A 24289-nucleotide genomic window follows, 5' to 3' on the forward strand; every position below is an offset into this window, starting at 1 on the left:
TGCGAGGGTCCTGTCCACTAGGTGATGGGGCCAGGATGCAAATTCTGGTGTGTAATTCTTTGAACCGGTGCTCTCAGCTGCCATAACATCCTGCCTGCCCTCTATGACTGAGATGAAAAACAAGAAAATGAGGGCACTTGCTTAGCCCTGTCAATGAGAACTGATGAGATATTCTCCTGTGTTTGGCTTCATGGTCACTGGTGTTGAGCATAGAAAAAAAGGATCTGGTTCTCTTTCTCTCCCCTCCCCCCGCCCCACCCCATATTCTGTTGCTATGTATTTTAAGGCTTTCATTAGATTCTCATTAAAAGAGAATTTCTTGTACTTCTGCTTGGTAGACACTTGAACTTCCACCCCCCCAACCCCCACACCCCCACTACTCCCTGAGAGCCACCAAAAGCAATCAACAGGTCAGAGGTCAATGACAGGAGTCAAAGGACACCAGCCTGCTTCCCTGAACAATGGTTGAGGGTCAGACAATTGAAAACTGAAAGGGTAATAAAAACTTCTGTGCCTGTGAACCAATGAACTGGACTCCTCTCCCTGTAAAATGAGTACAAGCCACCTCAGATCCGGTGTGGGCAGAGCCGATGAAACACTTTGCTAAGGTAAAACCATCACAGAGAGACAAAGCTTTCCAGAAGGAGATTTGGCTTTTCGGAGACCTTCTATTACCTTAGTCATACTTCCATTCACCACTGCAAGCAATGCTCGTGGTCTGCCGTCTGTGAGCAGGGCGCAAGGAGAGGAAGGAAGGACATTTTATCCCTGAAGTCAGGAAACTGTGGTTGTTCCTTTCTCCACCTCGCCTCAGCAGGGCTGAGTACCTGTGACCTCTCAGGTCTGTTCTCCCATTGGCAGAGACCCACCAGCCAGTTCGGACTAAACTCACTTAGCATCCAACCAGACACCCTCTGTACCTTCCTTTCCTGGATAGGGAGTAAGTTCTGTTCTGGAAAGAGAGGCTTTGGGGCCTGCCAACTTAGGGCAACTCACACCTCAAAAGCTGATCAGGTTTGGGCTTTATAGTCAGACTCTGGTAGCTCAAACTTTGTAGGACCCCCGGAAAAAGGGCCGCCCTTGTCAAGCCCCTGCCTCTACCCACTCAGCGGCCATTTGCTTCCCACGGAGGAGTGAAAGGGGTTCTCTGAGAATCTATGTGGGTGTCCCTGACTTGAGCACCGATTCACCGGTCTTCATGCAAAAGTGTTTACCAAGTTAATAACAGTACTACTACTAATAAATATTCATCAAGAGAAGAACATACATATGCATAAAGAGGGGAAGACTCTACAACCGAAGGTAGGAGGTTATGCGTGAACGGGTTTTTTCCCCAAAGTTAAAACATTTTTTGTGATAAACTGATTAATTTTAAAACCAGAAAATACAAATGCTATTTTATAATATTATTGATCACTTGGATGGCCAAAGCAGTCTTCATGGCATGATGTGGAGACACACTTCTGCTTCTGGCCATAATAGAACCACAGGAACCATGATTACCTTCCCAAGTAAAACAATTGAAAAACCAGCAAAATATAGGAAAGTAGAGTCTTCAGACGTTGGACAGCAGGCAATGCAAGACAGTGGTACGTGAAACACTAGAAACAAATGAGGGGCCGTGAAATTCCCCCAGATGACTACCTGGAGAGAGTTTTGAGCTGCGGTGCAGGAAGGAGGAACTGAGATGGAGCCAGTTGCTGTCTGAGTTGAGGCAGCTGACGTCAGAGTTTGGAGAGGCTATGATGGTTAATCTCGTGTGTCAACTTGGCCGGGCCACAATGCCCAAATATTTTAGAGGTTTCTGTGAAGGTATTTGCTATGGAGTGAATGTTTGTGTCCCCCCACATTCATATGTTGAAGCCCTAATCCCCAGAGTGGTAGTGTTTGGAGGTGGGCCTCTGAGAGGTCATTAGGTCAGGAGGGTGGAGCCCTCATGATGGAATTACTGCCTTATAAGAAGAGACATGAGAGAGATGATTTCTGTCTCTCTGCCTTGTGAGGATACAGCAAGAAGGCATCTATCTGCCAGCCAGAAAGTGGGCCCTCACCAGGAACTAGCCTGGCCAGCACCTTGATCTTGGACTTCCCAGCCTCCAGAACTGTGAGAAGTAAATGTCTGTTGTGTAAGACACCCAGCCTGTGGTATTTGATATAGCAGCATAAGCCAACTAAGGCAGTACTTTTTAGATGGGATTGACACTGAAATGGGTGGACTTTGAGAAAGCAGATTGTCCTCCATTCTGTGGGGGAGCCTGACGCAATCAGTTGAAGGCTTCAGGACAGAGACTGACCTCTCTGCAGGAAGAGGGACTGGGCCAGCAGGCTGTCTTTGGGCTCACGCTGCAGCAGCAAAGACAGCCTGCCGGTCGACCCTGCAGATTTTTGGATTTGTCAACAAAACAAAACATTGTTTTATTCAGGGGAGGATGAAGACCCACTGAAGTGTCATGAGCAGGGCGATAGGATCAGTGAGGAGCTATGGGAAGGTGCCTCAAGCAGAATTGGAGGTGTGAGAGGCTGAAACTTGGGAGACAGTTCCGGGGGTGGGACTGCAAGACTCCAGGTGTGTGGTAGGAAGGAGGAGGGGATGGGAGGGATGGGGTCTATGAGGAAAAATAATCTTAAACACAGAATTCCCAGGGCCTGGTAGAGACTGTTTCCTATTCATCGGACTGAGGATGAGGGTGTCGAAGGTGGGGTGGCAAGGCCTAAATAAAAATCACAGAAGACAGAGGGCTGATGATTGCAATAGGAATAAGGAAGCGAAGTGGCCAAGGTTGGGAGCAAAGAGGAACACCTGAGGTTGGCAGGAGGCGCTGGAGGCTGGAGGCAGCGGAGATGGAGCTGGGAGCTGAGGGTTGGGGCATTCGCTGTACCAGGTGAGGGGCTTGAAGGCTCCAAAGGGGGCTCTTGGGGGGGCGGTCTGCAGTATTTCGAGGGTGGAAAGAAAGGAATCAGCAAAGAAGAGCAGACCAAGGAGAAGGCAATGCAGGGAAAGAGCTGTGCAGACATTCGATGGTATAATGGCTGCGGAAACCAGGGTCGCCACAGCAGGTGAAGAAGAGTCATCTTTAGACAGAGGGTCACCATCGCTGTCCCGTGCTGCAGAGATTGTGCAGAACGAAGATGGGAAAGGACCCCTCATTGGGCATCAAGAGGCCATTGGTGCCATTCCGGGAGCCATTTCAGTAATGTCCTTGTGGTACAGACCAGAATATGAGGGATGGAGAGTGATGGATAATGAGGAAATGGAGGCACTAGAGTTCCTTGTGGAAGAAGGGGACAGCTAAGTTGGTTCCTTTAGGAGTGACAAGCTCAGGAGCCGCTTGTTTAGAATTGCTTGTGGTTCCGTTGTCATTTTCTCTGGATCAGACATTTCTTGAACGCAGTTATTGCCATCAGACACTCTGCTTGGCCGTGCACAGGGAAAACTGGGCTTGTAGAAAGAGAGAGAAAGGGGTAAATGGGGAGCAGGAGAGAAGGATGCACAAGCCAGGAAGAGGGATAGGGCATAGACGGGGCTGGCAAGATGGGGGTGGGGGGGGGTGGGCTTCAAGGGTTATATAATCACAGGGGTGGGGAGGGCTAGGCTGCTGCTTCTGAGTCTAGAAAGACAGAGAAGGTCTGGGAGATGAAGGGAACTCAGAGGGCGGATGAGGTGTGGCCTCCCCTGTGGGGCATGAGGGTCCCTAGGAAGCCTTTCTCGCCCTTGGTCCCAGGCTGTTTTTCCTTCACCTGGGGACTGTTTATCGGGTCCTAATCACTGATCCCTGACCTTGTGGCTGTGCCCTGCCAATTTGTTCTCATGGGAAGAGGGCAATTTCTTGCCCTAGGTATTTCAGGGTGTGAAGAAAAGGTATGTTTGGGGCTGTAAAGAACTCGTTGCAAAACTTCCCTTAGGATGTGGAATTTAAACTTTTGTCACTGATGGGACTTTGCTCCTCATTTTCCTGAATGACTCAAATGTTTGCTTCAGACAATGGCAGAGTGTAGCTTGCTTGAATCATTGGATTTCTGTTATTTTTGTAAGCTGTGGGTGGGCAGTATGACTCAGTATTATTCCAAAAGATGTGAAAATTATATTGCCTATTTTGGATCATTTCATGCTGAGATCTGGAACATTTTTTCTTGAATTTCAAATCTTGGAGCTTTGGGAATTTTTTTTTAAATTTTTTTTGCCTTTCAGTCATTTCAGATCTTTTCCAGATACAATTTTAAAAGGAAAATTACGTAGCAATAGCTCCAAGTTATAAAGTATATTTTGAATTATAACTTGCTCTACGTTTTTACAGTAAAAGACTTGTTAAATCTAGCGGTGTGTTTGCCATCGTGATTGTGAGAAAATTGGAGACTGTGGGGTTAGCGGAGTCTTGAAAATCATTTAATTCAAAACCTTATCTGGTTTTCCAGATTCTCTGACAACTGAGTTCTGTTTGAATGTCATCAGGTGATGGAGACTCTTTGGGTACCAGGCAGTACCGCTTCTACACAGCACTTTCACACGAAACTAAAACCTGCTTCCCTGTAGCTCTCCTTTGGCTCCCTAGTCTCTATGAATCTCTATTGAATAATTACGTAACAGAATGGCAGTTTTTAAAAAATACTTAACGCTCTACTTTCCATTTTGATAAATCAGTCCTTTTCTAGTAGTCTTCTTACTGTTGATGTTAGGAGAAGAGGCTGAGGCTTAGTTTCTCTAGAAAGGATATTCTCATATATTGACGTCCTAACCACCAGTCCCTCAGAATGTGACTGTATTTGGAGATGAGGTCTTTAAAGAGATGATTATGTTAAAACGAGTAAAAACGAGGTCTTTGGGGGTGGGCCCTAATCCAAACTGTCTTTATAAGAAGAGGAAATTTGAACACAGAGATTGACACCAGGGGGCGCGTGTACACAGAGGGACAGGAAGAGGGAGCAAGAGGGTAGCCATCTTAAGCCAGGAAAAGAGGCCTCAGGAGAAACCAAACATGCCAACACCTTGATCTTGGACTTCTAGCCTCCAGAAGTGTAAGTAAATGTCTGTTGTTTAAGACTCCCAGTCACAGTATTTTGTTGTGGCAGCTCTAGCAAACGAATACAGATTTGGCAGCTAAGAATAAGAAAGCTATGGGACAAGGCAGTTGCTTTTAGCTCGGAGGATTGGAGAGGAAAGCGCTGTGTTTCAGAAGCCAGAGTAGCACCGGAGCAGAGCATTGGAGAAACATGTCAGACACAAGTGCTCTTACTGTCCCCCAGCCCCGTCTCCCTCAGTCATGGTGTCAACTGGAGCCATTGACGGGCAATAGGAATACACAGAAAGTTCTGGAGCAAAGGTGGATTTACCACAAAGCTCGCGAAGCTTAAGTTTCAGGGCCCCTAACTTGCTGGAGCTTCTTCCAAAGTGAAGAGGTGCCCTAGCACGTTGTTCATGTAATATTGCTTTAAAAAAAAATTTCAAAGGATATTTGAACTCTACTTAGTTAAAACTGCTGTCTCTTTTTGCTGTGACTTCCTCTCCATCAGACTTACCCTCCTGTTGAGTGATGTAGGAGTGGCCACAGGCACTTTTGGCATCCAGCTAAAGGAAATTTAAGTTGAGGTTTCATTTTGTTTGGAGTTTGTGGCACCTATTTAAGTAGCTTGTCTTCAGATCTGTGTATATTTATGCTGTGGCTTGCTGTCCTGGCTACCAGGACTGGCTACCAGGCAGTGGTGCACCGTAAATGTTTAACAACTAGATCAGTAGCGAGTGCTGATTCCTATGGTGTAAATATTCCCACCATGGCCTATTTCAAGCTGTCAGTGTTGCATGCAGAGTTGGGAACAGTATATACCATTGTATAGTATTTGCATCCTATAAATACAACAGACGTAAATAACGTTAAGCACATAGTAATAGTAAAATGTGGTGGAAATAATTGGGAAATGATGAGTTTTGAGTATTTATTATCTTTGCTTTTAGTATTATTTCTTTGTACGTTTATATGATTTAATCTTTCATAGTGTCCATGTTTAACAACTGCGTCTTGTGAGCCGGAATGAGCCAGCTGCATCACACGGCTGTGGCCCAGGCACACTCAAGCTGCCCACTTTGCTGATTCACCCTGTTTTGTTATGTGAAGGTGCCGGGCTCAAGTTAGGGACTTTATATGAAATATGTGAATGCAGCAGTAGGAACTAGGTTTTTAAATGTATGGAGCCAGAAGCTAGTCCGTGGAAAATTCTTACAATCATCAGGTATGTAAATTTGTACAGGGACGATTTGGTTGTCATCAGCGCTTAGTTAAAGCAGAAGTTCTTGCCTGTCAAGAATATGCTTGATAATGTAATATATAGAATTTATAAGTGCCCTGTGTATTAATAATGAAATTTGTGTGGTGTATTAATTTTCTATTGCTGTGTAACAAATTAGTCCAACATTTAGCGGTTCAAAACACAAACATTTATTATTTCAAAATGTCACAGAACCTCACTGTGGCTCAGCTGGGTTTTCTGGCTCAGGGTCTCTCACAGGCTGCAATTAAGGTGTCTGATAGGGCTGTAATTGGCTTGATAAGGGGCTTGATTCTTTCCCAAGCTCACTCAAGTGGTTGCTGGCAGGATACAGTTCCTCATAGGTTGTTGGCCTGAGGGTCTCAGCTCTTCACTGGCTGTTGACTGGAGGTCTCGAAATGAGCAACCCCCCTCATTCTTTAGGCATTTTATGCCCAGACCAAATAGGTCAAGTCTCTAGTGCTTGGTTTTAAAAGCTTGTCCCCCTCTATCAAAAGCTGTCCATGACGCTTATTTCTGCTGGGGTGAGCGACCCTTGCTACTCCCAGTGTGGTCCTCAGACGAGCAGCATTATATCATCAGGGAGCCTGTAAAAACTAGAGAATCTCAGTGGCCACCTCAGGTCCACTGAATCAGCATCTGCAGCCTCACGTGATCCCAGGTCATGCAAGTGCATGTCAATTTCAGGAGCGCGGTGCTCTATCTACTGTATCTCAGGGCTTTCTCTGGCCATCATGTTCAGAATAAAAACCGAAGTCCTTCAAAGAGCCAATAGGACCTGTGTGGTCTGCCCCGAACCCCTTACCTCTCTCATATCATCCCCTACAACACTCCCTTTTGCTTTCTCCATTCTAGCTAGTTTGGCCTCCTTGCTGTTCTTGTACTTATTGGGTACACTTCTGCCCCAGGGCCTTTGCACTGGCTGTTCTGTCTGGCATACTTTCCCTCAGGTATCCAAATGACTGCTGCCTCATCACTTTCATGTCTTTTTGTCATTTAATTAGTTTCTCAATGAGGCCATCCCTGGCCACCCAATCTAAAACTGCCACACATAAGCCCCCACACCCAGGCATCCCTTGACCTTTCCCTAATTGAGGTTTCTCTAGAATTTATCCCCTGGGATGTTAGCTTCCTACACTAGAATGCAAGTTCCATGAGGACAGTTTTTTGTTTCATTTTACTTTTTAAAGTTCATTGCCGTACCCCCAACTCATAGAAGAGGGTCTGAGACATGGTAGTAATTAGTTAGTTCTCTTGATCTACCAGTCCAGCCACCAGGAAATCAGGAAAAAAAGTCAAGTTCTTTGAGCTCTATTTGTTCCTACTGATTAATGCCTCCCTCTCTCTCTCATTTCCTTTCTTGCTCAACTCATTCTTAATTATAGAAATAACAAATGCAGGTAGCAAAATTAGAACGATACAGAAAGGTATAAAATAAAAAAATAACCATCACACTCCCCTCCTCAAACTGCTCCCTCGATCCCACTTCCCAGAAGTCTCCATTGTCAAGATTTTCTGTTTAGGATTTTTATGGTGGTTATCACAACCCCAAACAAGTTGCTTATACCTTTGTTTGTTGATTTATCGATGTAGAAAGTGTCTATTAATTCCCTGCTAGGAAAGTAAAGGGTTTAGTTCATCTGTAATGCCACCTATATTCCCTAGCCAGTTTTTGTTAGATATATTATTTCAGTTCCCTTATGGTATAGTTTATAACTTCAAGTGAAATAGTAAAACTTTCATTTCTGGATTTATCAAATTCAGGCAGAGCCTGTTGACTCTCTGCTATGATAGATAAGAAAATTGGCATACTCTCGTTTTCTTTATTCATCTGCCTCTCATTTCTTTATTAGACTTTTTTTTTTACATTAGCAAAGGTGATGATATTTACATTCTGTTCTGTCACACAATTATAGTTTTCTGTTTCAACTATAGATTGATTCTAAGAATAAAAATCATTTCAAAATCCATTACAATATTATAATTATTTAAATATTATTCACCATTTAACTGACAGTGATTCGCTCTATAGGGAAGGAATGTAATCCAACGTCACTAAATCTTTGAAGGTTAAAGAAAAATCACTTATGCATCAATATCTAATATATCCCCTAAATTCTTTTTATCTTCCTTTACTTCTAGGTCATTCTCAGCTAACACTGTTTCTGATATTTCAAGCCACTTTATTTCTTGGAGTCCTGGTTCCTTTTTCTGAAAGCTCTGCTTTTTTTAAAAAAAAAGCTACTTAAATACTTTTTTTCACGTAGGGTAGGTGTCAAGTGCATTTTCTAAATTCTTATAAGTCTAAAAACATCTCTATTTGCCCATCTACTTAATTGCCAGATTGGCTAAGTATAGAATTTTAGGTTCAAAGTGTTTTGCTTTTCAGAACTTGGAAGCAAGGCTGCCTTCATTGCCATGAGGCCTGTGCACTCCAAGAAAGAAAGTGGCATGAAATACTACACACATTGGTAGCTGGAATGACCTGGAAGTAAAGGAAGTACGAAGGAAATAAAAGGCCCTATGCTTAGAAGGGCCCTGTTTGGCTTACGGTTCTGCTGTTGCCATCTTGAAAGTCTTAATAATTTTTGATCATGAAGTCCCACATTTTCATTTCTACTAAGCCCTGCAAATCATGAAGCTGGCGCTGCTTAGAAGACAGTCACACATCTAGCAATGTTGATACGTCTGAAGTCAGACTGATTTTTATCCCTTGGTAGGTAACATGCTTTGTCATTCTGGAAACTTTTAACACACATACACACATTTTTATTTGAACTTTATTCCAGGTTTCCATCAGGATGCACGTTGCTATGGGTCTTGTTACACTGTTCTGGTTTGGCATTCAGTGGGCCCTTTCACTCTGAAATCATTCATTTCGTTCTTAAGCGTAGGTGATTTTCCCTTATTGTTTCTCTGATTTTTTTCCCTCTTGTCTATTTTCTTTCCTTGTAGAACTTCAGTTTGATGGACATTGGACTTCCTTCATCCTCTATGTCTCAATTTTCCTTACCTCTCTTCTGTTTCCTTGTCTTTTTGCATTATGTTCTGGAAAATGTCCTTAGGTTTCTATTCCAGATCACCAATTTGGCCTTTACCTTTGTTCATTATTCCACTCATTCACTTTTTCTTTTTTTTTTTTTAACTCTGCAGTCATGGTTTTCAGGTCCCTCAAATTCTGTGAGGAGCTATAAAGGAGCTATGAAGCCTTCTTTTTCCTAGCAGCTTGCTCTTGTTGCTTGAAATTTTCTCTCAAGTTTCTCTGAGATTACTCATTAGAATTAAGAAAAAGGCGTACTTCTCTTACGTTCCTGAGTTATGCTTCCTGTGGTATTAGTTGTCTGACGATATAACTAAAGACAACTCACTAGTTGTTTCTTTTTCATTTTTGTCCTTTTCTTTTATTCTGTTGACTTTCCTTCCATTCCTCTTTGTCCCTTCACATGTATAACCATACATTCTGTTTATTAGTTATCAGCTGGTTTGGGCCTTTGCTGCTGTTTAGCGACATGGTTCTTCCCCGAATGGGAGCCCTGACTGTGGTTTTAGATAAGTGGGTGAGGAGTGTGTGCTGGCATTCTCAGGGGCAGCTATGTGGGTAGCAGGCCAGCAGGTTGCGGACCCCTCAGTTATCAAAGTCAGAAGGTTTTATCCTGGGAGAACAGCACCTTAGTGTATTTCTCTCTTCGTCTTTTACTCCTCCTTCTGATCTTCCTTCTTTTTCCTGGCATCTGTGGTGGAGGCCTGAGTTACCTCAAGCTCTGCTGTGTTTCTCTCACAGCCCTCAGCACCCTCATTAGAAGCCCCCCTTAGGCATGTTGCCCATTTTCTTTAAAGAGCAGTTCTCGTGTCAGCTTAGATCCGTGGCTCTCACTGCGGTCCCACACCAGCTGCAGCAGCCTCACCTGGAAACTTGATAGAAATTCAGATTCTCTGCCCCACCCCAGACCCAGTGAAGCTCAGGGGGTGGGGCTCAGCAATGTGGTTTTAACAAGCCCCCAAACAGGCCCAGTAACTGGACAACTATTGGCCTAGGGAAAAGCCACTGCTGCCAGCAGCTCTGATTCTAAGGAGGAGAAGGGAGGGTTATACCTGTTCCACGTGGTTCCAAAGTTCTTTCATGAGTTATCCTGGTAATTGTCCCATGGGTCACTCCTTTTCTTTAAATGTCTTTTCCGGAGCTTGAAGCTCCTCTGAATTACTTTTGATGTGGTTTCCCATTCTCTTTTTCAATCCATCAGACCCCATCTACTTTGAAAAACCATAGCGATTTTGTCATAATAATACAAGGATATAAGTAATAAATCAAATAGTACGAAGTGACTTGCAATGAAACAAGTAGTTCTCTGCTGACATCATTATATCTTTCCTGCCCACTACTCCCCTCCCAGCCACCTGGAGCCATTCTCTGCTCAGAACTATTAATACTTTGAACTCTTTTTGCCACTTTTCCGTCGTTTAACTTGTATTTCTAAATACCATGCTTATCTGGCAATTTCTCAATTTATCAATTTTGGACACCACCTATTGACGACCTGTTAATGCCATGGAGAATTTAACTCTTTCACTCCATCCACCCCCTCTTCTCCTCTTTGCAGCATTTAAGAGAATCAATAGCCAGAGTTTAAACAGGATTCCCTACACGTCTCCATCATATGCTGATGGGTCCCTGTCTCTTACAATTTCAGTTCGTGCTAAAGTTAAAGTCAACTATTTTTTTATTTACTTATTTTTCTAAGTGCTTTTTAAATTAACTCTTCCCTAAGTGCTCCAATGTATCTGTCTGTCACGCTCTCATCATTTCCGCCCCCATCCCACCCCCAAGGTTAAAAAGACCATTTCAAGCAATCTATCAGTTTCATTCTTTTTTTTTTAATCCCTGGAGGCCTTTCTCTTGTCCCCCTTTTTTTCTGTCCCCCTCTGCCATCTGACAGGGTGTTCTCCAGACCTCTGCTCAGCTGTAATCCTGAGAATTCCCTTTCCCATTCTCCCGTGTTGCACGAATCTTGGCAGGAAGCACTTAAGCAGCTCGACAGCAAGCCATCCTTCCTTGAATTGTGTTTCAAATTCCTGGCCTCTGTCCTAGTCTCTCTGATTAGGTCATTCTTTGGATATTTCCAAGAGAACTTAGGCCAAGTACCTGACTTCGTTCTCGCCAGTTGTTGCCCAGGGAAAGTCACCCTACTCCTAAGCTCCAGTCCCATGACTGGGCCCTCCTCGCTGCTCACACAATTCCTTTATGCCGAGGGGCGCCTCTTATTCTGGAGTTCATTACCCCCTGAATTCCGCATGATTTTGCTGTCATCAGTACCTGGAGGAAAGACATGGATTGAAGTCAGACAGAACTGGGGTCAAATCTCACCCGTTCCTCTTGCTAGCGGCATAACCTCAGGCCTGTCTTATTTTCCACATTAGAAAAGTCCCAGGAGCGTAATACGGCTCTTACTAAGGTTATTGAGGGGATTAGATGAGGGATGTGTACTACGCATCTAGGATAGTTCCTGCACGTAAATACTAGCTCTACGAGTGGTTCCCATTCTCTACCCCTTTGTCTCTGGTCCCAATGCCAACAGCTTTCTTGGCACCATCATCTGGTTTTACTGTTTCCTTTGGGCCAACTGACCCTTCATGCGTCTTCGCCTGGGTCTGTCTCTCTAGCACCAGCTGCCCATACTTTGATCCTAAGCTTTACAAGAAGCATAAATTATATAAATGTCTAACCACTAGGCTGTACACCTGAAACTAATATAATATTGAATGTCAACGGTAACTGAAAAAAATAATTAAAAAAATAAAATGAAAAGAAGCTAAGTCTAGTTTCAAACAGAGAACCTTTCTTGGCTTCCCCGTCCTGCTACAGATAAGTGGGTCAAATCAATACTGAGTCCCACGTGTCGTCTTTTTTAGCAGAGTATTTGCTACCTCAAAGACATCTTGTAACAGAAAAACGAACTAGATGTTGAACAATTTTGCTCTATCATCTGTCAATATTACACCATCTGCCCCAAGCTTCATGCCGATACCTTCCTTGTTCTTTTTCTGACTCTAAATATAGATGAAAGAGTCCGTTCGGTTGTCCTTAACTTATTTTGGCAAGACCCAGCTCATCCTATGCTTTAATCTTCCTTGCACCTTTTATGTAAGTCTGTGCTGCAGTTCTGTATTTGTTCTGGATTGAATGTCCTTTTCTCCAAGTTTTCTGAAAATCTTGGCTTTCCAGGCTTCCCTGTGTACCTCATGCTTAACCCTTTGCTCGCTATTTCTGCTCTTATAAATGATAAGTTTCTTAAAAGCAGGGACCATTTGGACATTTCTTTCTTTTTTCTCCATGGCACCCAACATAGTGCTTTACGTGAAACAGACCTCAGTAAAATCTTATTAACCCACCTTATTTTTGTTACTACGTGTGAAGGTAATTTTTTTAAAGTGTGTTTGTTAAAAGCATCTGTAAAGATATTCTTTCTCAAACGTATGGGAATACAAACTTCTTTCCCATACCTGGCCCTGAATAGTAAGGCTAACTTGACGTTAATTCCTATTTTTAAGTACGTAAGCAAAAGATAGCTGGGAATTTGGAACTCTGTCTCCTATACTATGCAGAAAGATATTCAATGGTATTTTACAGCATTTTTTTGCAAGTAGAAAGCAAAATAAAAACTTCAAACCCCTCTGGTCTTAATGCTCACTTCTTAATTAAGACCTATAAAGGAACAAATCTGTGAGGCAATAAAATTACGAGGCAGGACTCACAATTTAATTAAATCTACAGACTCAATAGGTTGTAAGTTATCTACAGGCAAAAAAGTTTATAAGTTATATATCAGGAATGTAAAGATGATGAACAATATTTGAACTTTTTACAGATATATTTAATGCTGCAATTTTCAGGTCACACAAAAATTACCTGTCATTTGGGTTCAATTTGAAAGAGATTCTTTGTGTTTTACAAACATTTGTTTACTGATCATTAGGAGTGACTGCTGATTGCTCTTAACCAGAAAGGAGGATGAATCACCCCTGAAATAAGAATGGAAACAAAAATTCATCAAGAACTTGTCGGTAATTTTCTATCACAGTATTTATCAGTTTTTTCTTTATACCTGCAATATTGTTAACACACCGTCTTGAGTGCTTAATCAATGTTTGTGGGTAACAGTAGAGATTTTGCCACTGTCTCATTCGATCCCCTTTAAAGATACGCACCCCAGCCTCATTCACTAGTAAGTACTACCTTGATTATTTGGTTTGTTTCTTATAACCTGAGAAACCAAAATCCTAATATCTATTATCTATGTCTACATGTATGTTTACACCTGTGCCTGTCTCTCTTTCTCTCTCTGTTTCTATCTATTATCTAGTCCACCTCTCCTGGAGGCGGGAGTAAAAGTTCCTTATACTGCTTGCAAAGTAAAAGTTGTAGCATTTCAAAAATGGGGACAGTGAAGGACATAGAATTTCTTTCAACGTTTGTCTGTCCTTGAGTAGTGAACATTTCCTGATCACCCCCAGCCTGGATTAGATGTCCCTGCCACAGGCTGCCACATCTCTTTGTGTTTTCCCCCCACGGCACACTTAGCGTATTGTGTTACAATTTCATATTTACTTGTTTATCTGTTTTACAGTGAGAGCCCACTGAGGACAGGGAATGCCCTTTTATCTCTGAGGTCTTACCAACTACCGATGTGTATAGTAGACACTCAACAATGATGAATGGATGGATGGATGGATAAATAAGTTACTTTACTTTTAAATGTAGCCAACCCCTCAGGTTTATCCCAGGTACACAGACACACGGACCCAGACACGCATCCTTTTCCAGACTTAATCATTAATCATCTGCTGCTCACTCCACCAGGAATACTTTCCCAAACTGCATGGAACTACCACAGAACTCAGAATGGGAAACCATGATCTACTGCCCCGCGTAACTGTTTTTCAGTGACTGGGTTTGTGTTTGAAACCTGGGGGTTTTGTAGGTCATGCACACAACAGCATTTTGATAGACCAAAGTGATACACAAATTTAAAACATCTGTGATTATGCCGTAGCTCTACGCTCTAGGCCCCTGAAAGAGAAAACTTTTTTGTTGTAATTTTAAATAGATTTTATTTTTTAGAACAGATTTAAATGTACAGAACAGTGGAGAAGACAGTACAGAGTTCCCGTAGGCATACGCCAAAGTCCCCTATTATTAACATCCTCTATTTGTCTGAACATTTATTACAATTAATGCAGCGATATTGGTACCTTACGATTAACGAAAGCCCATGGCTTATTCAGATTTCCTTAGTTTTAACCTAATGTCCTTTTTCTGTTTCAGGATCTCATCTAGGGTACCACATTACACTGAATTGTCATGTCTCCTTAGGATCCTCCTGGCTGTGACAATTTCTCAGGCTTTCCTTGGTTGCCGTGATCTTCAGGTACTTCGGGGAATGCCCCTCTATTGGAATGTGTCTGATGGTTTTCTCATGGTTACACTAGGCACAGGTGAAGCCTTTTAGAAGGAGACACAGTCTAGCACGGTAGTTACGACTTTTTTCTCCTCCCATATTGCCCACACACACCTAGGAGCAAAATCTCCCATTAGACAAGGGATGGAGGGGTGCGGGCACAGCGCCAGGAACATTTAGGAGACTCTCTGGAGATATATACAGAGCGTGCCAGGAAAATGTATACACATTTTAAGAAAGGAAAAAACTGTATCAAAGTTGTAATACTCAATATATACGGATAATAAAAGATGACGACAAGTCACGTTTGACTTCTGCAATGACAAGAGGTGCTCAGAGTGGTTACCATCAGCGTCCAGACACTCCCGACTACGGCGAACTACTGCTTGAGCAATGCTGACCGAAGTGTCCACTTGTATACATGTTTTTGGCACCCCCAGTATTTCCTAAAATAGTACCCCTCCCTATTCCTGTTTAGAAGGACTAACTTTTACTTCCCTATGTCACAACTCATTTGGGTTGTAAAACTTAACAAAATAATATTCCCATAGCACTTTGATTTCTGGAAGACAGGTGTAACTCTAGAAGATATTATAACAAAATAAAAATAAATTGTAGAGATATTCAGAATAGGAAATCATCAACTACTTCTGAACAGACTCAAGAAAAGGCTATATTTTTAAACTTATAAAAAGTTTGCAAAATACAGAAAAATTGAGACTAGTACAATGAACACTCATAGACATATCATTAACTGGATTTAACAATTGTTAGTATTACTGTATTTGCTTCATTCATCTCCATCTGTCTTCTTCTTCTTTTTTTGCTGAATCTTTCAAAGCAAGTGCTGACATCATAATGTTTCATCTTTAAAAACTCAGCATGTATCTTATAAAAGTGACATTCTTCTACAAAGCCACAATAATGTATCCCACCAAAGAAAATTAATGTTTCCTTAATATCATCTAATACCCAGATTATATTAAAACATTCCCAATTATCCCCTAAGTTTCATAGCTGATGTTTATGGACTCAGGATCAAGGTTCATGAATAGTATTTGGTCATTTTCTTAAGACTTTTTATCTAGAACATTGCTCCTCCCCTCTCCTTACAAAAAACGGTTTTTATAAAATGACAACTGTTTACAAGAAACTAAGCCAGTCGTCTTGTGGAGTGTTTTACATTTGCCTAGATCTTAATTCCCTGTGGTATCATACAACGTCTTGCTTTATCTCCTGAACTCCCTATAAACTGGAAGTTAAGTCTGAAGGCTTAATTACATTTAGATTAAACATTTTTAGCGAGAATACCTCGTACGTGATGCTGTGTAATGTCTCTCTCAAGGACGTGTGTCATGTCGGGCTGTGTTTTGGATTCACTTTCTTGACCAGTGTCACTCATCAGCTGTGCCTCCATTTATACTGCTTTCTCATCACTGTTACATGCTTAGGTTTGCACTTTGAATACGTTCAATAGGCTAGCAGTCCTCCTTTAATAACATCTTCACCTTGGGCTGTCAGTTCAGAATTTTCCCCAGCTCCTGGTGCATAAAAAATCAGGCTGAATATTGGCAAAGCTGCTGACTTCTGCGTGTTGGGGTCCTGCCTTCTTTCGGGGACTCTGCTGTCCTTCTCCCAGAACCAACGATACATCCCTCTTTCAGATCTATTCTCCCGGGGCGATGTTTCCCATCCAGACATGTCCTCTCCCCTTCAGTGCTGCAAAATGAAAAGTTCTGTCTTCTCCCTGTAACTTCAGGCAGACTGTTCCCTGCTTACTGTGAACCTGATGAACAGGCTGTCATGAGGATCAAGTAGGTAAAGTGCTATCCAAGAGCAAATCACTGTCATTTAATGCACGTCAGTGGTTCAATGTAGCATTCCCAAACGACCGTTGTTTCCCTGAAAATAAGACCCAGCCAGACAATCAGCCGCAATGTATCTCTTGGAGCAAAAATTAATATAAGACCAGGTATTATTATATTATATTATATTATATTATATTATATTATATTATATTATATTATATTATATTAGACCGGGTCTTATATTAATTTTTGCTCCAAAAGATGCATTAGAGCTGACGGTCCGGCTAGGTCTTATTTTCGGGGAAACACAGTATGTTTGTTCCATGGGGCATTAATGGCTATTAGGAAAAAAGAAATACCCACAACTTAAGAGGTCAAACGACTTTGGGTGATGCTGAGTCAAAATTACACAGGTTCCAGGGTTGGTTTACTTGTTTTTACCTGTAGAAGACACATGATGTAGCCTAATCCAAAGGTACTTGGCTATGGAAACCCTCAGTCCCCAGAATATTTCATCGGGTTGGTGTTCCACAGAAACCACAATCAGTGGGAGACCCCCCCGCCCCCACAACTGGCATACCTGTACTTGTTCAGAAGCCTTCTGAGCATAGAGGACCCTACCTACCTCTGTCTTTGAGGGATGACTCAATAAGTAGGAATTTTATACACCCTGGCAGGCGGACGAGGAAAACCACTGAGGTGACTAACTTCTTTCAGGATCCCCAAATTGCATTGCATAGGACAAACAGTCTATAACCTTCATCACCAAAGAAGCATCCAGACTACTGCTCAATATTTTACCATTTTCCTGTCTTTTATTAAAATGTATTCTAATTATTCATGTTTTTCATGCAAGTATGTATAGCCTTTTGGAAACAGGTTCCTTTGGTTTCTGACTTTGTAAGAAGGAAAGTAACATCCCTTAGGGGGAAAATGTTATAGGCATTGATGGAAAACCTGAGTAATACACAGGTAATATGCAAATTAAATTTTATGTATGTAAAGAAACGTGGATGGTCTGAGGACTGGGAAGGTGGGGTTTGAACAGAGTTTTGAAGAAAAAGGAAGGAATACTAAGAAGAGACTAGCAGACGTGGTCATGGAGACAAAGAAGTGTTGGTAGTCGTAGGAAGCAGAGTTTTTAGGTTGGAGGAAACATTCCTTTTCAGAGAAATGGGGTTTATGGACAAGAGGAGTGTTAGAAACAGACAACAGAGTAGCTTAGATTTGATACGAAAATGAGGAAAGGTCTACTGCAGGTACTGGATTATCTGCAAAGAAGGCAGGCAGAGGGAGTTCCAGAGTTATTGCCAACCAACGCTGGCATGGAGCTGCGTGTCTTCCAGAAATTTTCTTTCTGAAATTCTCTCCCTTCCTTGTGTTGGGGATAATACGCTTTCAGTCTTCTCTCCTAACTCTCTAGGTGCTCTTCAGACTTCTGTGTTATTATTCATAATAAACAGATAACTATAATTATAGCTAACATCTTTATGGGTTATCAAAAATTGTGGCCAGCATTTTGTTATCTCATTTAATGCATTCGACCCTGTGAGGTAGATGTTCTTAATCAACCCCCATTAAAATAAGAAAACTGAAACTCAACAGTTAGTAAGTTGTCACAGAGATTGATTATGGAATCCAAGCATATGCTCTTAAGTACTATTCATGGAGCTTGTCACTGAAATTATGGCATTATTCAGAGTTCTAGCTTTCATCCCTTTCCTCTCAAATCTTTATTTCTTTAAACTTCCCTTACAGATTTGTGTGACGTATAGTGTGTCTATTCATGCTGATTTCTTGACATACCTTTAAAACTAGCTGCATTTCCAAAATGGAGACTCAACTCCATAGACCAGGCAGAAATATCCAGAAATGGTGCTAGTATTCTTTTCATTGGAGCCTATCGGGGGTGTATGATTTCGATTTGTTCCTTTACTGATGGCACTTGATCACTTAAGATGGTGTCTGCTAGCTTTCTCCACTGTAAAACCATTCTAATTCCCTTTGTAAGTAATAAGAATTCGTGGGGGCGATTCTTTGAAACTATGTAAATAGTCCAATCCTTTTCAAACTTTCAATTTGTTTATTTACATATGTATGATTTCCTATGCTATTTAATGGGTTATATTATTGTCGTTTTTTATTTTGAAGCTCAGTTTGTCCCAAATTCGGCCAGTGGGATACAACTTGGCCTGTGTCCTTTTGACCAGCCCCATTATTCTTTGAGCATGTCCTTATTTTCTGGCATAACTAGAGGCTCCAGGCTCATCCTGAACTTTCTCTTCTCCAGTCCTGGAATCAGCCATTTTGCCAAGAAGAAAAATGAAGAGGAGAATGGTGTTTAGAAGCCAGGAGTTAGGCTAGACGTACTCATTGTTTTGTTGTGTCACTACTCCTAGACCCTCTCAGTGGACAGGGCATATATGTACTTATACACCTATATATATTTCTATAAATAGAAATAGATTGATACATCCGTTACCTGTTCACTCCATGTTTATAACTTCTTGAGCCTCAATAGTGAGAAATCTGGCTCCCATTTTCCTTAATACAGTAGTCCTCTCTTGTTTGCAGGGGATATGTTCCAAGACCCCCAGTGGATGCCTGAAACCACAGATAGTACCAAACCCTATACATGCTGTTTTTTCCTATACGTACATACCTGTGATAAAGTTTATGGCTTCTCTTTGGCACATCTAAATTGCCAGCATCACTAGTCTTGTGCTTTGGGGTCGTTATTCAGTAAAATAAGGGTGACTTGAACACAAGCACTGCAGCACCAGGACAGTTGATCTGATAACCAAGACGGCGACTAAGTGACGAATGGGCAGGTAGTGTATACAGTGTGAAGACGCTGGACTAAAGGATGGTTCATGACCTGGGAGGATGGAGTGGATGGGTGAGATTTCATCACACTACTCAAAACAGCATGCAATTTAAAACTTATAAATTCTTTATTTCTGGAATTTTCAATTAATATTTTCAGACCAAGTTTGACTGCAGGTAAGTGAAACCATGGAAAGTAAAACTGCGGAAAAGGGGACTACTGTATATTTAATTAGATCAGTTCTCTTGTACATAACTAATCTCCCATCACTTTCTGTGCTGGGCTACACTGTCCCCCCCCCCCCCCATGCTGCCATTCCAAGGCCAAGTGACCCTGCCAGGAAGGTGAGAATACCCCATATCAGCCCGCTGTGGGGAGGCCCTCCTTTTCCCATGTCCAGCAGGACAGATTTGGCTTCCTCACCTTTCCTGACACACTGTTGTTCTGTCCCTTGAACAACACACATCCTCTACAATGTACTTCAAAAAATATGTTATCTCTTTTGCTTGTTATAAAACCTCTGTGAAGTAGTTAAAGAAGGTATTATCCATAATTTTTCTCTGAACACATCTTCAAGAATCTAGTTCAAGAGAAATGAAGTGACTTGCCCGAGGTTGCACAGCTTATATAAAGCGGCTCTGAACGTAGGGCTCTTTTCTCTCCTCCAATCCTTGATGCCTCTAAACATACGCCAAAATGACAGTAACTTTTCTTTGTTCTCCAGTAGAAGTATATTTCAAACTCATTCACTTTGTGATCAACTCTTATACCCAGGTGTTTCTTTTCCTGCAAAATATGTGCCAAGCAGTGGTGTGGTGGAAAAAAGATTGGATACAGAATCAAGAAACAAACTTTAGCTCCAGCTCAGATCTGAGACTTTAGGCAAGTTATTTGCTTTCCGCAATTATAAAAATACACCAGCGATTCTCTGCCTGGGGCTTGGTGAGATGGGAGCTACAGAGCTTTCCCCAATGATAGAAATACCCATAAAATTCAGCTACAAACATCTGATTCAATAATCGTCAACATCCCTTCCAATTGGTATTTAAGACCCCAGACAGGGAATCGGCCTAGTGTGGGGTATTCTCACCTCCCTGGAGGGGCCCCTAGGCCTTGGAATGTTAACATGGGGCAGGGGGGTGAAACAATGTAGCCCGGCAGAGGAAGGGACAGCAGCAGTGATGCGAGATTACTTATGTACAAGAAGATTGATCTAATAAGTAAATACACAGTAGTCCCCTTTGCCGCAGTTTTGCTTTCCATGGTTACATGCGGTCAACCTTGGTCTGAAAAGGCAACCTTTCTCTATTTAATATTTGTTAGCTACTGTTATTATCAATCTCATCCTTCATTCAAAAATATTTATTAATGGCCTGTTACGTGACAAGTACTACAATATCCGCTTTTTGCAGTCTCCCTTTTCCGAGGCGTGACCGTCATTAGAATTCGCATCCAAGGCATGCCATTTATAAACACGCAGTGTTCCTCTCCCGTCCTTTCTCCACCAACCACATTTCAAAGCTGGTCCCTCTCGGCTCACAGACATTAATGAACTCCTCTTGGGAACAACCTCCGTCACCTAACGGAGGCTCATTTCCTGGCTGGTCGGTGGGAATTCAGATGGGCGGTTTTCGAAGTTTGAATGACTCCTCGGGACACGCGTGCACCCAAAGGGGCAGGACCGGCTCCGCGTGCCATTGGCCCTCCACTCGGCCCCACGAGGGCGCGGGGCGCTGCTAATTGATGTGAGATTCTCTCTCCGTCCGGAGGTGGCTCTGGCGGGGCTCTAACTTCCTCGCCTCCCCTCCTCCGAGCACAGACGCAGCGTGTGCCGCTGTTCACTGCGCAGGAACTTCCCCGGCCTCGCTTTCAATCCGAAAGCCCGAGCCGGCTCCGCGCACACGCCCGCCGCCCTTCGGAGGCCGCGCTCCCCGCGCCACCGCGCGTGTCCTCAGGGAGCCCCGGCCTCCCTCCGCTTCCCCCGCTCCGCGTGCCCTTCAGCCGGTCCCTCCGCTCCACCAACCGGAGGGGAGCGGGGCGCGCGCGCAGGCGGCCGGACGACGTGCGCGAGACGCACGTCCCCGCGCGGAGCGCCGGAAGGAGCCGGGCCGGGGCCTCGCGCGCCGTGCGCGCGCCGCCTCCCACTCCCCCCGTCCCGCGGCCTCGCGCGCGCGCACTTCGGCGCCGCCGCCGCCGCCGCCGCCGCCGCCGCCGCCTGGGCTGCTGCTCCGGCTGCTGCAGGAGGCGGCGCTGGCTGGCGGCTGCGCTCGCTCCAGTCGGCGAGCGGAGTAGCGAGCGAGCGAGCGAGCGTGTGTGTGTTTTTTAAAGATGGCCGGAGCGGCGGCGGCGGTGGCCGCGGGAGCAGCAGCGGGAGCCGCCGCGGCAGCCGTGTCTGTGGCGGCTCCGGGCCGGGCCTCGGCGGCCCCGCCGCCCCCGCCGGTGTACTGTGTGTGCCGGCAGCCATACGACGTGAACCGCTTCATGATCGAGTGCGATATCTGCAAGGACTGGTTCCACGGCAGGTAAATAAACCCCCTCGAGCCCCGCCGCCGCCGCCGGCCACCGGCCAACCGCTGCCGCCGCGCCGGCCGCCCGCATCCCCTTCTGCTCGGCCGCCGCGCCGCTCCGAGCGCCCAGCGGCCCGGCCGCCGAGTCCCCGGCCCGGGCAGCCGGACGCACGGGGCCCCGGGCTCGCCGGGCGCCGGGCAGGCTGAGGGGGGCTAGTGGGATCGCCCGGCCCGACGAAGAGTCGCCACAACAAACGGGAACAAAGGCGGCCGGCCGAGAAGTTGGCTGCGGGAGACCCAGGCGAGGGGACACGGTCGGGGCAGGCGGCGGGCGGAGCGCCGGCCCGGCCCGTAGCCTGGCCGCCGCCCCGCCCGCCGGCCGGGCCACCCGCCCGGGGCTCCCGGCTGGGAGTCGCCGCCCGCCCGGCCGCGTTGCCCAGTCGACCGCCGCGCTTTGCTTCCGGCAGGCGAGCGGGTCGCCCAGCCCAGGGTCTCCAGATACCGCCCGCGTCCCCTCCCCCGGCAGGTCCCCGTCGCGCCCCCTTCCCGGGTCTTTATCAAACTTCCTCGGCCGGGGACGCTGGGACTGAGGCGTCGGCAGCGTCAGCCCGGCGGGGCTCCGCGGAGTAAACAGAGCAACAGATGAGGCTCTCGGGGACTCAAAAGATGCCGGTCGGAAGTTTGGGGCTGGGGGTCCGGGGCGGGGCGGCAGGTCGCTCGGGAGGTGCCCCTACCCCCCGCCCAGCACTCCCCGTCCCGCGGGGGCGGAGCGGATGGGGTGGGCAGCGGGGCCCGAAGCGACAGCCTCCCGTCCGAAACCCCCCGCGTCGCCTCCGCGCCGCAGCTCAAACTTTACAAAGAGTGAAATTTCCCGTCGCCCGAGGGGCCGGCGACACCCGCACGGCGCGGGGCCGGCGCCCGGGGGCCTGGTGCGGGCGAACTTTGACCGGCCGGTGGGTACTTGAGGGCGGGTGGCGGGGGCGGCGAGCGGAGCCCTGGGTCTCAGCCGCCGCCTGCGTTTCGGGTTTGACGTTTGTGAGAGCTCGGGCCGCCTCCGCCGCCAGGCCGCCGACTCGTGTGTTTTGTAATCAAAGTGTGAGGCTAATAAAGGGCGGCGCCACAGCCTCTTGACTCCGGCGTGGGAGGGATTCGCAGGCATTTAAACAAAGAAACTAGTTGGGGTTGGGCTCCCAAAGTCCTTATTTGGGTGTTGTGGCAAAGCCTGCGGTCACCTTTAGGTGAAGCAGGTTTCCCAAGCACCGTTTGGTGTTGTATCTTGGCGTGAGTCCGCTCTCGGTGTAATAGCAGATATGGTGACTGTGATTGTAGGAAGTGTCCTTTGATTGACAGCAGGACATTTAAATACAGCCTCCGCTCCCCCCTCCCCAATTTTACAGAAACACTACACGACCAGGCCAGATGTCTTAGTCTCCCTCTACTGGCCCTGGGAGAGAAAACCATTTAAATTACCCCGTTCTTTTAGGTGTTTAGTGCTAAGGGACAGTTAGTTTTACTTAATTTTCAAGAACAGTTAGTTTTAGTTAATCAATTTTCAGTTTGCACGGTTCTGACAGCACCAACAGAGAAAAAAAATACAACATAGTGTCTGTGTAAAAGGAGGACAGCGTCCTTATTTTTACATCAGATAACCTTTAGCAGTCTGGAGAGTATTTCTATAACCATGCCACATGTAACTAAGAATAAATTATCCAAGCTTCTTTTTCATTACTCCAAACCAATGTTTTTCTATGTTTTGATTATATGTAAAACTGAAATTTGAACACACCAAATCGTGCCAATTCTATTTCTACATCCTCTGCTCCCATAACATACCCTAGGCAACAGAATAGAGATTATCCAAAAATCTAGGTTACGTACAGAATAAAGGCAGAATCCCTAGTGATTATGTAAATACTTATTTTTCTCAAAGAACTATTTTAGCTGCATAAGAAATTTGTTCCATTGTGCAATGTGGAGATTTGATAGGTTAATACATTTTAGGCTACAATTTTATTTATCTTAATTTAGGTAACAACACTATAACCATTAAAGCTGCTGGTAGTTTATGGAGTATTTTGTAATACTTTTAAGTATAAATTTGAAAACAGGAAAAGTTGAAGGGAAAATAAAGAGGGTATATGTGAAGGAGGGAGAGAGAGGCCAAAACAAGTATGCTCTGTTTTGTCACATAAATTTGTGTCACTTCATATCTGTGGTAGTGACTCTGAAATATATTTTTTGGACGCAGGGTTTTTTTGAGCAGCAGTCCTTGAGAATTTAATGTGGTTCAGATGTCAAAAGTTAGAAAATTTAATGATATTACCCTGCCATGCAAAAGCAATATCTTATTAGCAAATTTAATTCCTAATGAAGTATTATTGGTAATTTGGGGTCTATATGTTTTCCCTGTGATCAATATTTGCTTTAATGTTTATT

General features: G+C 44.5%; 1 protein-coding gene and 2 long non-coding RNA genes across 3 annotated transcripts in view; 2 read left to right on the forward strand and 1 right to left on the reverse strand.

Annotated features, from left to right (window-relative positions):
* The first annotated feature begins 4893 nt into the window (after nucleotides 1-4893).
* Nucleotides 4894-16394, forward strand: LOC141567582 (uncharacterized). Its single transcript, XR_012490349.1, has 4 exons — nucleotides 4894-5013; nucleotides 5989-6222; nucleotides 13230-13317; nucleotides 14579-16394. It is a non-coding gene; the product is annotated as an uncharacterized LOC141567582 (long non-coding RNA).
* LOC141567581 (uncharacterized) lies at nucleotides 8121-13382 on the reverse strand. Its single transcript, XR_012490348.1, has 3 exons — nucleotides 13163-13382; nucleotides 11399-11569; nucleotides 8121-10506 (listed from the first exon to the last, which is right to left on the reverse strand). It is a non-coding gene; the product is annotated as an uncharacterized LOC141567581 (long non-coding RNA).
* Nucleotides 16395-21531: 5137 nt separating the features above from the next.
* KDM7A (lysine demethylase 7A) overlaps nucleotides 21532-24289 on the forward strand; it is a 64190-nt gene continuing 61432 nt past the window's right edge. Inside the window, exon 1 of the mRNA XM_074315293.1 lies at nucleotides 21532-21868. Coding sequence (XP_074171394.1) covers nucleotides 21675-21868 — 194 coding nt within the window. The 5' untranslated portion in view covers nucleotides 21532-21674. The remainder of the gene's footprint in view (nucleotides 21869-24289) is intronic.

Source organism: Rhinolophus sinicus, linkage group LG11 (genome assembly GCF_036562045.2).
Source record: "Rhinolophus sinicus isolate RSC01 linkage group LG11, ASM3656204v1, whole genome shotgun sequence".
In the NCBI taxonomy this organism is placed as follows: Eukaryota; Metazoa; Chordata; class Mammalia; order Chiroptera; family Rhinolophidae; genus Rhinolophus; species Rhinolophus sinicus.